The sequence below is a fragment of the Festucalex cinctus genome, chromosome 17 (assembly GCF_051991245.1).
Source record: "Festucalex cinctus isolate MCC-2025b chromosome 17, RoL_Fcin_1.0, whole genome shotgun sequence".
NCBI lineage: Eukaryota > Metazoa > Chordata > Actinopteri > Syngnathiformes > Syngnathidae > Festucalex > Festucalex cinctus.
Window position 1 is genome coordinate 13,752,648 of NC_135427.1, and position 13,253 is coordinate 13,765,900.

The following is a 13,253-nucleotide window of genomic DNA, read 5'->3' on the forward strand; positions in this document are numbered from 1 at the left end:
GGGGGGTGAGGATTACCTTCCGGCTTCACCGCGCGCTAACAGGAAGGCTTAAATACGTAACGAGTTTAGTAGTCACCAAAGAAGAATTAAACATTTAAAAACAACAAGAGCGGCCTTTGTTAGGTGTAAACGACCCCTTTCCTCCCAGTCAGTTTGAACTACGCAGACGCTGCTTTTTTTTTTTTTTTTTCTGGGCGCAGCCACGCAGTCATCCAACAAAAACGCCAATTATTATTTTTTTTAAACTGAGCAGAATTTCATGGTTTAGAATCCGAACAGCACAGACTGTGTAGTAATAAATCGAAATTAGTATTGTAAAATAACCAACAAACGACGAAGTTTCACGTTTTCTTACAACACTCGGTGATAAGCAACACCATTTGCAAATTATTCCTCTTATTATCAGCAATTTAGCGTCATTATTAATTTCACACTGACCATGTTTGTAGTTTTTCTTCGCTGACGTCGAGTAGTCTGATGAAGAAGTTAACTGAACTGAAGAGGGGAAAAAGGAGGAAGGGGTACTTATAGAGTAGCAAGAGGGCGGGGCTAAAGTCGAAAAGTTTGAATTTCTCGCGAGCGGACCGTTTTTTTTCCTGCTGCGAACCGTTGGTCATGCTCCATTCACGTGTACCTCGTGAATGTGTAAACCCGATTAGGCATAATGTGCTTCTTGTTGAAGTGAGACGTAGATGGATAAATAGTATATGTTCCCATCACTACATACTCACTAGACACACCAATGTAAACTAATGCAAGATATATAACCAAAGTGTCGCTTGTTGTACATAAAAGAATATTTTAATTTGCCAAACTAACCACATTTGACTATAATGATTGGTTATTGTAAATGGTGATTAACCATGAGCTAATAGCTACCTAGTGATCGTGGATATAAAACTACACACCCATGTTCAAATACTAGGTTTATGAGGTTTGTGCTTCTAAAATGGAGGTTAGCAAGGAAGTTGAAATTTAAAATTCCTCCCAGGTGGATAACATTGTGTTAGTGTGTATCTAATATTTTGTCTGTTATGTCACACTTCTGTTTAGCTTTCTTCCTTGGGTCTGTAAATGTGAAAAATCGCGTTTCTCATCGCGGAGGGATTAGCAAAATGCGACACAGTTCCGCGCCTTTTTCTCCTCCATTGTGTGAGCGTCTATATCCGACTCTGACATCATTATTGCAGGCCGACGAGAAGGCTCGCTGCGCACCGCCCTTTAAGACGGGTCCGAGGCTCGGTCGTTTGATGAAAAAAACAAAAAAAAAAAGTCGTGGCGGCGGTGCTGGTTCCGAGACGCGGGGGTAAAACCGTCTGAGTCCGACCTACGGTCCCATCCAGCTGGCACGGAGGAGAAAAACGAACCGTGAGTGCATTTCGTGTGAGCCGACACGCCCGGGAAAAGAAGGAAGGAAGGGTGGGGGAGGAGGACCGCGAGGACGGGGAGGACCGACCGGACTCGAGGCCGCGGGAGACGGAAGTGAGAGAGGGGGGTTGCTCCGAAGAGGAAGCCCTATCCCTTTAAAACGCGCGAGTGGGGACATAGCGCGGTGCGAGAAAAGGAGAGGAGGGGGAGAAGAACGAGGAATTAAAAAAGAAAAGGAAGAAAGACACAGGGAGGGCGGAGGGAGAGCGGGCGATAAAAAAAGAAAGATGACATCCTCGCGGCTGAGCGGCCGAGGTGGGGCGACGGGCCGCGGCCCGGCGAGAGCGCCGCTCGCCCGGGCCACGGCTTGACTCCGACAACGAGGCTTTCGACAAACACCCGAGTGGCCTAACGGACGAGCTCGGAAACAAAAACAAGAGATTGACTCATTAAGCGACTCATTAAAACAAAGCATGACCTGACGGGCTGACAAGATAACGTGTCTTATAACCCATATTCGGTCTCCCGTATTACAAAAAAAAAGAAAAAAAAAAAAAAAGAGACTTTTATTCACGCAGTATTGTACAATTCCGACGTGGGCTGCCGAGTTGGTGTGATTTTTAGCGCAGGCCTGATTCTCGTAATTAATCCAAAAGGTCCGAGTCTGTAGGGAGAAAGAAGACCTTGCGTGCGGTCTAGTAACGGCCGACGCTCGTTCACTGCGGCGCCCATTTTTGATGTAACTTGATCACGTCCCCCCTGTGACATCTCCACTTTTGATTCACCGTCTTTTTTTTTCTTTTTCTTTTTTTTAACCCACCGTTTTTTGTTTTGTTTTCAACGTTGGGGGTGGCGACTCAAGCATTGTTTTCGAGGGCCGACCCGAACCATGCGAAAGCTGCCCTCCTCGATCTCACACCAGCTGATTTTATAAATCTCCATCTCAGTGGCGCAAAATGGATGCTGCGTGGAGCAATTTCCTCTTCCAGGCAGGCTTGGTGAGACCCCTTTTTCTTTCTTTTTGTTCTTATTCTTCATTTCCCCCCCACAACTTAAAGCAATGCTGTTGTGGCGACCAGTGTGTGCACTTTTGGTGATGATGGGCTTCTTGTCTCTCCAGAATGCTCCCACCCAAAACCAAGTGGAGGGGAGCCTCCAATCGGAGCTCATGTCGGTCCACACGAGCTCTCCCCAAACCCCACCCACCGAGCACATAGCTCAGCCTCCCTCCACCGTGGACACCACCGCTCTCAAAGAGGAGCCCATGTCCATCGAGGTCCACGAGATTGACCCGCACGCCGCCGCCGCTTCATTAGGTACACCGACGGACGCAGTGACGACGGGTGTGCATTTGTTCCCTGTTATTTGACTTTAAATCCGCCTCTTTAAAACCACCACTGTCATGCTACAATCACAGAAATGATGAAATGTACACACAATAATTTTATTTGTCTTAATATTTTTTTGTTTTTTTGTTTTTTCCATTTAAACATTTTACTGTTTTTGTCCTCCTGCACAGTGCACATGCTGCACTCCACCTTCAAGTTTTTGCCAACATAAATAAATAAATATTATTATAAATATATAAATTCTGTTTGGTCCATTATATAATTATAATGTTTCTATTTTTTTGAATTTGTCTTAAGATTTTTAAATGCTTGAGCATTTTCTTATTTTGTACCAAAAAAAAATAATTGTTTGAATAATCATGATTTAAATTATTTCCAAAATAATCCTGATTATTATTTTTTATATAATAATAATTGATTATATATATTTTTTCTATAATCAAGCAGCCGTAAAAAAAAATCTTGCCAAAAATACTGCGGTTAATCTTGACCCAAATTTGTAAACAGCTTTATTTATGCCGTTCCTTCTGCGTTTTAATATTTTTACATTTTGAAGTGGGCATTAGTAGAGATGTCCATATAAATTTAACTGTGACTACCCTGTCGTAGGTACTTAGCATTTTGATGTTTGTCATGATGGTGGTAGTTTATTTTTATTTTTTTTATTTTTTTATTTTTTATTTTTTTGCAGGGGGGGGGTTCGTACCGCAAAATATGAACAAATTCGAACCAGCATATTTTATTAAAAAAAGTTCTTCATGTTGTCTTTTTTTGTCCTCCCTCCCCGGGTCCAGTGAAGCCCATGTCCCGGCCAGCCCGCGTGCCGCACATCTGCGCCATTTGCAACAAGCAGTTCAAGAACAACTACAACCTCCGGCGCCACCAGTCGGTCCACACAGGGGTACGCATGAAGGACAGGGCCAGAGAGCAGGCGGAGGGGGCGCAGGAGGGCGGCGCTGGGCCGGTGGTGGCGGCGGTGGTCCCGCCGTCGGCGATGGTGGTGGGGGCCGGAGGGAGGGCGGAGAGGACCCCCGGAGTGCCCCTCACCCTGCTGCACCTCTCCGCCCTTCCCCTTCTGGCCCCTGCCGGCGTGCTGGCGGGGGGGGCCCAGCAGCCGCATCTGGCTAGTCGGGATGGTGACGGGGTTGCCGTGCCCAATGTAATGGCTAGTGTTAACCCCCATGCTCCGCCTCCTGCTGCTGTCGTCATGGCCACAGGGGCGACAGTACAGGTGGGTCAGGGCCTCGTGCCGATGGATGGATGTGGCTGTTGTCAACCCCCGAATCCTTCGAGCATGTCGTTTCTTGAGCGGCTTGGCCACAGGGATGCTTGAGTTTGGCTCGTGTGTGTCACCCGCGCGTTACGGTTGACGGCGGTGGATAGGAAAAGTCTGCACACCCCTCTTGCAAATGCCAGTTGTTTTTTGTTGTTGTTTTTTTTATTGGAAGCTATATAATTTTAAGAGCTTTTTTTTTTTTTAGTTCTATAAAAAAATAATTGTATTTAATTTTTCTAAATTAGTAGTAAAAATTATAGGTCACATATCTTGGTGCTTTTTTTTTTTTTTTTTCTTTAATACCAAAAATATATACAGTACAATGTTCCCTCGTTAATCACGGGTGTTACGTTTCAAAAACTACCCGCGATAATGGAAAGCCGCGTTAATTTAAAAATAAATAAATAAATACAGTTAATTATATAATATTTTATTCATTTATGTTTTTTCATTTTAGTATGATTTTTTTCTTTATTATAAATGGGTTTTTTTTCATTTATCATATGTTCTTTTTTTTTTCCCATATACATTAATTTTTTTTCCCATTAAAAGTATGTTGTTGTCTTTTAATAAAAAAAAATCAGAAAATAATAATTATTATTATAGTATACAGCACGGTGTGTGTGTGTGTGTGTGTATATATATATATATATATTAGGGGTGTGAATTGCCTAGTACCTGACGATTCGATTCGTATCACGATTCACAGGTCACGATTCGATTCGATACCGATTAATCCCGATACGAATTTATAAGTCGATTGTTGCGATTTTTTTCCATTCAAATTTAGAAAATACTATCAGTAAATTTGTACATGTACACTGTAAGATTTGTATGAATATATTTATCTAAAACTTGAGGCTTATAACCGTGAGCCACTGTACACAAACAGTTTGCAATCTGTTTCACATTTGAACAGCATTAAAATAAAAATATTAAGGCTTAATGTGCCGTTCATATAACATTCTTCCATGCTCAAGGTGTGAATCCTAAAAAAAAAAAAAAAAAAAAAAAAATCGATTCTGCCGATTATTGAATCGATTCGAGAATCGCGCGATGTAGTATCGCGATATATCGCCGAATCGATTTTTTTTTAACACCCCTAATATATATATATATATATATATATATATATATATATATATATATATATATATATATTTTTTATTATTATTATTATTATTTATTTTATTTTTATTTTTTTATTATTTTTTTCCCCATTATGTTTTTTCATTTTGGTATGATTTTTAGTTTATTATAAATGCTTTTTCATTTATCATTTGTTTTTGGGGTTTTTTCATTTACAGTATTTTTTTCTATAAAGTATGTTTTTTTTTCATTTCTTTTTTCATTTTGGTGTATTTTTAGTTTATGAATGCTTTTTCAGTAATCATTTGTTTATTTTTTCATTGACAATTTTTTTTTTTCGTAAAAGTAAGTAATCCGCAGATTTCCCCGGGTGTATGTAGGGTTCGAGAGATAAGCCCGCGCAAAGACCAAAAACCCCAAAAAAAACAAAAAGCACGCTGTTAAATAAACAACAAAAAAAAAAAACACGAAACAGCGAGGCCGCGAAAGATGATTCCCGCGATAAACGTGGGAACACTGCATATTTGAACAGGGGTGTGTAGACTTTTTATACCCACTGCACAAGTCTTTGTGAAATTATGAGGGACCCGAACCGACTCCATCCCCGTAGTAAAGTTGAAGAAACTTGCCGGACGCCACCACCGCGCTCCCCTGCATGTTCTCTACAAACAAAAAGAAGTCATTAACATTGAGAGCAAATATTAACGCAAAGAGAAACTATGCTAATATTAGCACACATATTGAAATGTGTACGTTTGTGTTGATTCAAAGTCATGCAGGTGAATGGAGTGGCGGCAACTGGACTGTTGTTTTGAAGATTCAGTTTTAATTCACAAGGCTTCTTCAGTTTTAAATTTGGGAACCGTTGAAAGAAATACATTTCGAACTGAAGAAGCCTTTGGAATTAAAGTCCAACAGCAAAGAGTCCAGTTGCCTCCATTCAACTTTTGCCTATTAATGTTAATCCAAACTAAATGTTTTGTGTTTTTTTTTTTTTTTTTGCATGATTTCAGCATTCCAACATATTTTTTTTCCTTATTTCCTCTGAACTTTTTTATGCCACGTTTTTATTTGCCTTCCCGCTTTTTTGCCATCCAGCGGCCGGCCAATCAGAACCCGACGCCGGTGAGGAAGAACCACGCGTGCGAGACGTGCGGCAAAGCCTTCCGCGACGTCTACCACCTCAACCGCCACCGCCTGTCGCACTCGGACGAGAAGCCCTTCTCCTGTCCCATCTGCCAGCAGCGCTTCAAGAGGAAGGACCGCATGAGTCACCACGTGCGATCCCACCAGGGCGGCGTGGAGAAGCCCTACATCTGCCCGCACTGCAGCAAGGCTTTCTCAAGGTCAGCCGATAACACGACTGGCATCCTTGTCGTGTCATATCACCAACTTTGCAAAGTTTGGGATTTTTTTCATTTTAGTCTTTTTATTATTTAGTTAATTTTAATTAGTTTTTATGGCTGTATTTTTATTTTTTTTTCATTTTGCTTTGTTTTAGTTTAGATTTAATTTTAGTTTTTTTGTATATTAATTGCAGTAAATTTTAATTATTTATTTGGCTGTATTTTTTTTTGCTTTGTTTTAGTTTAGATTTAATAGTAGTTTTTTGTATATTAATTTCAGTCAATTTTAATTATTTTTTTGGTTGTAATTTTTTTTTTTAATTTTGTTTTAGTTGAGTAGTTTGGATTTAATATTAGTTTTTTATATATTAATTTATGTTAATTATAATTATATTTTTTGGCTGTATTTTTTTGTTTAATTTTGCTTTGTTTTAGTTTAGTAGTTTAGATTTAATTAGTTTTTTGTGTATATTAATTTCAGTTAATTTTAATTTTTTGGATGTAATATTTTTAAATTTTGCTTTGTTTTAGTTCAGTAGTTTAGATTTAATATTAGATTTTTTTTGGGATATTAATTTCAGTTAATTTTAATTATTTTTTGGCTGTAATTTTTCTTAAATTTTGCTTTGTTTTAGTTTAGTAGTTTGGATTTAAAATTAGTTTTTGTTTTGTTTTTTAAATATATTGAGTTTTTGTCCATTGCAAGAAAAAAAAAGTTACCACCAAGTATTGTGTAATGAAGTAAACTATAATTCCCAAATGTCTGACATTAGTTCTTTTATAGCCATACAAGTAATATCGTAACGAATATAATAAATCCAAATAAATGTAAATTAATTGACAGATGAAAATGGAGACCTTTTTTTGGTATATTTAAAGTTACTCATATAAACGTAAAATGTAGTTTGTTAGTCTGTTTTTTTAAAGGCACTTATTTTATTTAGTTGACAAAAACATGTTTTGCAATATTAGTTTATTTAATTCGTTTTCATTTACGATAATGACATAATTTCAGCTAGAGCGGTCCAAATGAATCGATTATTCGACAAGTAATCGATTATCAACTTAACCGACAACTATTTTAATAATGGATTCATCGATGTCAGCAATTTTATGTTTGTGGCAGTCAATTCAATATTTCTTTTCAGACAAGCTTGGTCCATTTCAAATGATGAAACGTTTCAGCATAAAAATTCCTTCCTGCTCTCAAATCTTTTTTTTTCTGTCTTCGCCATGTCAAGGCCTGACCACCTCAACAGTCACGTGCGACAGGTGCACTCCTCAGAACGGCCCTTCAAATGCCCGGTACGTCCATCTTGACTCCTCTCTGTACATTGTGCTCACTTGGCAGCTGCACACGACCACTATTTACACTTCAGTCACAATCCAGTGTACTGACGACAAAGGGGTTAAAGGTTAAACTGGGAGCTGACTTTGGTAACATTTGTGCAACAATGGAATTGGAATAAGACAAATGTTCAGAATCTCCCGTTAGACTGTTTGTGTTGTAGGAATTACCAAAAAATTTCTTATTTTGCATATTGATGACATGGATAGGTGGGAGCAAATGCGCTATTATTATGCAATTACTACATGTTAAACACATTTAAACTGATTAAAACACACTTAATATCTTTTTCCCCCATAAATTAACAAGAAAATAGAATTTTAAAGGCTTTTTTTTTTTTTTTTCTATCTTACTGTTTTCTTAAAGGGACAGTGTGTAGACTGTGGTGCCATCTAATGGTGAACTAATGTTTAAGAAAATAACACTATTAATTTCTATCACATCAATGTTCTTTTTTTTTTAAAAATATAATCGTAGGTCTAGTAATCGCTAGTTAGATGACATAGGCTGTGCCATACCTTACAGGAGGCTGACATGTTTCACCGCCATATTTCTGCTACGGATACCCACAGAAGGACTTTGCCAGTGTAGTAATTGGTGGTAGGCTGTCATAAAGTATGTCTCGGAGGCACGTTATTTTGTGTGCGCTTCAAAATCATTGCATTCTTTTCGTTTATCACTAGATGGCACTAAATCCTACACACTGTCCCTTTTAAAATTTACTGTTTACATGAATTTAAAAGTATTTTCTTACATTTATGGAATACCTGACCTATTGCACTTTAAGACAATTTAGAATCTTGTCCATGTTTGCGTCACGCCTAAGTGATTATAACACATTTTATCTTCATTAATAAATCATTGAACCAGTTACTGTCTCTGCCAAATTTAATTTGGAATTTAATGTTTGTGGATTTTTTTTTTTTATGTCTTTGATATTTAAGAAGAATTGATGTTCCATAATTAACTGATTCACTCCCAGTCACTGAAGCAACTGGATTTTGACTGATTTTGCAAGGCCCACAGAATATTTGTATTCTGTTGATATAAAAAAAATGGAACCTACTAAAAGAAAGAAAGAAAGATTAGTTTCTTATTTCATCGGGAAAAACTGTATATTTGTATCTATTTCTCTTTTTGAAGCAATTAGCATTAGAATATAGCTTCAGTTTCATCGTTATTCACAAACCTATACTCTGCTGCCACCTTTTTTTTTTTTTTTTTTCTTTCTTAAATAAACTACCATTGCTTGAAGCGACCTCTTCAGGTCAGAAACTGCATCAAAGCATTCTGTGTGCTCTAGCATTTAAAAAAACAAAATGTATAAATATGTTTTTGGTAGGGAAGTACAAAGTATTAAACGTATTTACACGTTTTGGGGTTTGAATGAGTTAATATCGCATTGAACTGAAGTGAATTGAATCCGGAGAAAAAAACGAAATCGAATCGAACTGAACTCTTGTGAATCAAAATCGAATAGATTGAGGAATTTTGATTCGATACCCAGCCCTAATTTAAACACTCAGAAAAGTTTTGATGGCTCTTCTCACTGACTCACTCAAATTTGTATCACATCACAACATAGACCAAATCTATTAAATATTGTGCAATATTTTTTAAACACAAATATGGTCAACCAAACTCTAAACTTGTCTAATGAATGGCTAGCTTAATGCTAACGTATAATGCAAAACAGCATAGCGTGGCTAGTAGATATTAGCAGACATGGAGCAGCACCGCATACAGTGTGAACGATCGAGTTTTTATATTTTATTATATTTTATATATCAAATATTTGGCCTATGAAAAATCAACATTAAACATTCCTCCTCTCCCCCCGACCCAGACGTGCGAGTCCAGCTTTGCCACGAAGGACCGTTTGCGCGCGCACATGATCCGCCACGAGGAAAAGGTCCCGTGCCACATCTGCGGCAAGCTCCTGTCGGCTGCTTACATCACCGATCACATGAGGGTGCACAACCAATCGCAGCACCACGTCTGTCACCTGTGCAACCGCAGTAAGCCCGCGTTCGCAAAAAACAAACAAAAAAGCAGTCTGGCACCCTCGTTTTGATGCGTTATTTTGGATTCTGTTCCCCATCAGGCTTCACCACGCTGACCTACCTGCGCGTCCACGCCCAGAAGCACCACGGCCAGGAATGGAAGGACAGCCCGGGAGGCTTCGGCGGCACGGCGGCCGGCGGCGTGCTGGTCTGCCAGCTGTGCGGCGTCCACTGCAAGACGCCCACCCAGCTCCAGGGCCACATGGGCACCCACAGCAGCAGCAGCAGCCAGGTCACCCAGAGCCCCGCCGCCACCTCCAACGTGGCCGCCAGCAGCTCCATTTCCCTCGGCAACATGGTGACGGCGGCGCCCACCGTGTACGTGACGGGCGGCACGGTGGTGGACCTGCTGGTCACGGACTGCTCCAGCATTGCGGCGCCGCCGTCGCAGAGTTAGCGGTAAGCCCGGGGTCGGCAGCGGCGGCAGCAATAAACGTCAGTCCTTGAAATGAAAAAGAAAAAGAAGGGGGGCAAGGTGCGAATCAGTTTACAGTTCGGGTCAAAGTTGGAGCATCGTAAACGTTTCGACGCGTTCGCATTTCAAAAAGTTTGGATCGTGTCGTCTTATTCTTAAAAACTTCACTATCATGTTGCCATATTAAAAAAAATAAAAAAAATTAATCTGAAAAAAATAAACATATTTTTTTTCTTTTGACAAGAATATGTTCTTTGCAACCCCACTAGTCTAAATATGGTATTCTGTATCGTGGAAATATGTGTTAAGCAACAAAATCCAGCCGTTTTTATCCATCTCGGGGGATGGCCATTTTGCCACTTGCTGTCCACTGAACAACCAATCCCTGCCCAGCTTCAGAAAAAAAGGTGAACTGTGATTGGTTGTTGCCTGAGCCCTGCGCAACAGTCATGTTATCGTCAGTTGAGAGCAAGTGGCAAAATGGCCGCCCCTGATATGGATAAAAATGGCTGGATTTTTCTTCGTAACTAACATTCCACAAATGTAATATTAATGAGAATGTCATGCTTAGACTAGTTGAGGTCACATATAACATATTATTGTTAAGAAATGTTTACGTTTGACTTTCACTTTAAGTTATTCTGAAAGCCCCGGGCAGATTAGATTGGCATAGCAACACACAGGCTGGAATCTGATTGGACAAAAAAAAAAAAAACATCCGCATAACACTGACTGGAAGCAATGCAGCCAAGATAAACGCTAAATATGAAAATAATAGACTGTTGGGAATAAATTAACACTATTTCACGGAAGAAATGTTGTAAATGCTTTTGCTAGCCCACCAACTGATCGTGGATGCTCGTATCCAGCTCGACTGATGACAACTGTGTGTAATTAGAATAACTCTCTCATTGGCTGCTCTGTTTTAATTAACTCACACCAGCGCTGATCTTAACCTTTTTTTAAAAAAAATATTTTGCAGCTCACTGACTAAAAATATTTAGTGCTTGTGTTGAGAATGAGAATTAGCACCCTGAAAAAAACAAAAAACTCCATCAAAAGGGATTTTTTTTGGGGGGGGGGGTGTGGACGAGGCAGGGCTTCTTTAGCATGTTAGCTTGTTTATTCAGAGTTTTAACACAAAATTGTAGGATTTTTATACAAAGTGGTTACATTAGTAATGAGTGGTCTCGAGGTACTTCTTGGTAAAAAGTATAGAGGGCGCCGTAGAATTTCAAGCACCTTTTTAAGACCCTTTCACACTGCACTTGGCACCACGAAAAGCGTTCTTCATCCCATATCCTCCTTTTAGCTACTGCTCGTCACTCTTCCTATTTTACATCTAAACCTGTGGGTAAAGGCACCAGGCTACTTCCTTTTTGGTTGCTTAGCAACTAGCGGCAAACATGGGCAAGTTTGCCACCCCCCCTCGTGCAGTGTGTCAGCGTCTTAATGTTGTACGGTGGAACCTCCAAAGGGTAAACCTCCCTAAGTGGAATGATTTTATTTATTTATTTTTTTATTTTTTTTAAGATTTTAAAATCAAAACTGGCAATGATGTGTCTCAGTTTCACACTTTAGAAACGACATAAAAACGAAAGAACAAGCTAACAACTTTGGAGTTTCCACTTGTCACTGTTTGGTTTGTGAAGATGAAAATGGGCTTGGAATGCGTTTTCTTGCGCTGAAGTCTTCCTCTCTGGATTACGCCAAGGAAAAAAAAAAAAAAAAGACTTTGAATCAACACTTCAGCTTTTGACACTGCGACTCTTGCACCTGGAAGAAAAATTTAAAAAAACAAACAAAAAAAAACTACCTTTTGCATGAAAGCAAACTAACTAACTCGGCTTACCACCGCAAAATGAACTTTTGAGTGGTTTCACTAAGGTTGTAAACAATAATACTTATATGTTGATTTTGTTTTGGAAAATGAACTTTGTTGGCCATTTGTTTGATTATAACCGTCATTGCCATAGCATTTTTTTTGTCTACCTGCCAGTCCATTGAGTAAACATTAAGACATTAGATTTAGTGTGTATAGCACCTATTAATCTTTATCATTTGACATTGATCTCGCTGGTTGCATTCACTTTCAAAGTGAGTTGTTGCTGAGAAAGGGCTTTACGTCAAGTAAAGCAGGAAGTTTTCAAACGATTTCTTTTTTTTTTTTTTTTTTTTTTTTACTTTTTCAATTTTGAGCGAATGTTACCTTGAGATTGACAGCCACGTTTCTTTTCTGTGGTGTCTAAAATGTGTTTTTCCTTCCTTCCTGTTGAGAAATGTCATTTTACTAAACAATCATTTTACTTTACTTCCATTTACACTAAGAGAAAAAAAAAATACCTCTAGAAATCTGTACGGCTCTTGTGATAAATCTTAATGCCTTATCATACTCAACTGCATTTTAATTCTTTTATGATGATCAGATATTAGTCATGGGATTCATTAAGAATATTAATGGGATGTATTTATATTTATATTTTTATATTTCTCAACAGTATGCATGTCCAAAAGGTTAGTGCGAAAAAAAAACATGCTTATTACAGTCATAAATGAGGTTATTTTGTAGATGAGCTAGAGATCATGTTGTTATTTTGTAATTTGGACTATTTCAAGTAAAATGGGTAAACATGCACTGTGTTGTGTTTTCATTTGTACCTTTTTTTTTTTTTTTTTAACCACACAAATAAAGCCTTGTTTCGTCAGGTTGCCGTTTAATATCAATGAAAATTGAATTCCGCGCTGGTTACAGCACCGCCACCTGGCGGTCGGGAGGGACGAAATAGAATTGAATATACAGTAATCATATAAGAATGTGATCTCTTACCAAAGTCTGCCTGTTGAAATAAAAGTCAGACTACACGTGGAAATTGGTTCAAATGTCAAACTTGTTAGAGTAATTGCCTGTCGTTTTGGTAAAGCAAGAAAAAAAATTGAGTGCAGTTTACCGTGACATTGATGACTGAGAATCTACGCAGATATAAAGAAAAATCCAATTA

At 38.7% G+C, this 13,253-nt stretch overlaps 2 protein-coding genes across 7 annotated transcripts in view; one reads left to right on the plus strand and one right to left on the minus strand.

Annotated features, from left to right (window-relative positions):
- The window catches only part of LOC144004960 (tubulin alpha chain-like), a 3,540-nt gene extending 2,252 nt beyond the window's left edge, over window positions 1-1,288 (minus strand). The window contains exon 1 of the mRNA XM_077502718.1: window positions 439-1,288. Coding sequence (XP_077358844.1) covers window positions 439-441 — 3 coding nt within the window. The 5' untranslated portion in view covers window positions 442-1,288. The remainder of the gene's footprint in view (window positions 1-438) is intronic.
- mazb (MYC-associated zinc finger protein b (purine-binding transcription factor)) overlaps window positions 1-12,889 on the plus strand; it is a 16,750-nt gene extending 3,861 nt beyond the window's left edge. Inside the window, exons 1-8 of one of the 6 annotated variants that reach the window (XM_077502715.1) lie at window positions 554-1,368; window positions 2,316-2,366; window positions 2,489-2,711; window positions 3,512-3,948; window positions 6,181-6,428; window positions 7,670-7,733; window positions 9,623-9,794; window positions 9,881-12,889. In XM_077502715.1, the coding sequence (XP_077358841.1) occupies window positions 2,325-2,366; window positions 2,489-2,711; window positions 3,512-3,948; window positions 6,181-6,428; window positions 7,670-7,733; window positions 9,623-9,794; window positions 9,881-10,236 (1,542 nt within the window). In that variant the 5' untranslated portion in view covers window positions 554-1,368; window positions 2,316-2,324 and the 3' untranslated portion in view covers window positions 10,237-12,889. Of the gene's footprint in view, window positions 1-553; window positions 1,369-2,230; window positions 2,367-2,488; window positions 2,712-3,511; window positions 3,949-6,180; window positions 6,429-7,669; window positions 7,734-9,622; window positions 9,795-9,880 lie in introns of those variants that run through there. The other 5 variants (XM_077502714.1, XM_077502711.1, XM_077502716.1 and 2 more) reach the window with 5 other exon arrangements.
- The last annotated feature ends 364 nt before the right edge of the window (window positions 12,890-13,253 follow it).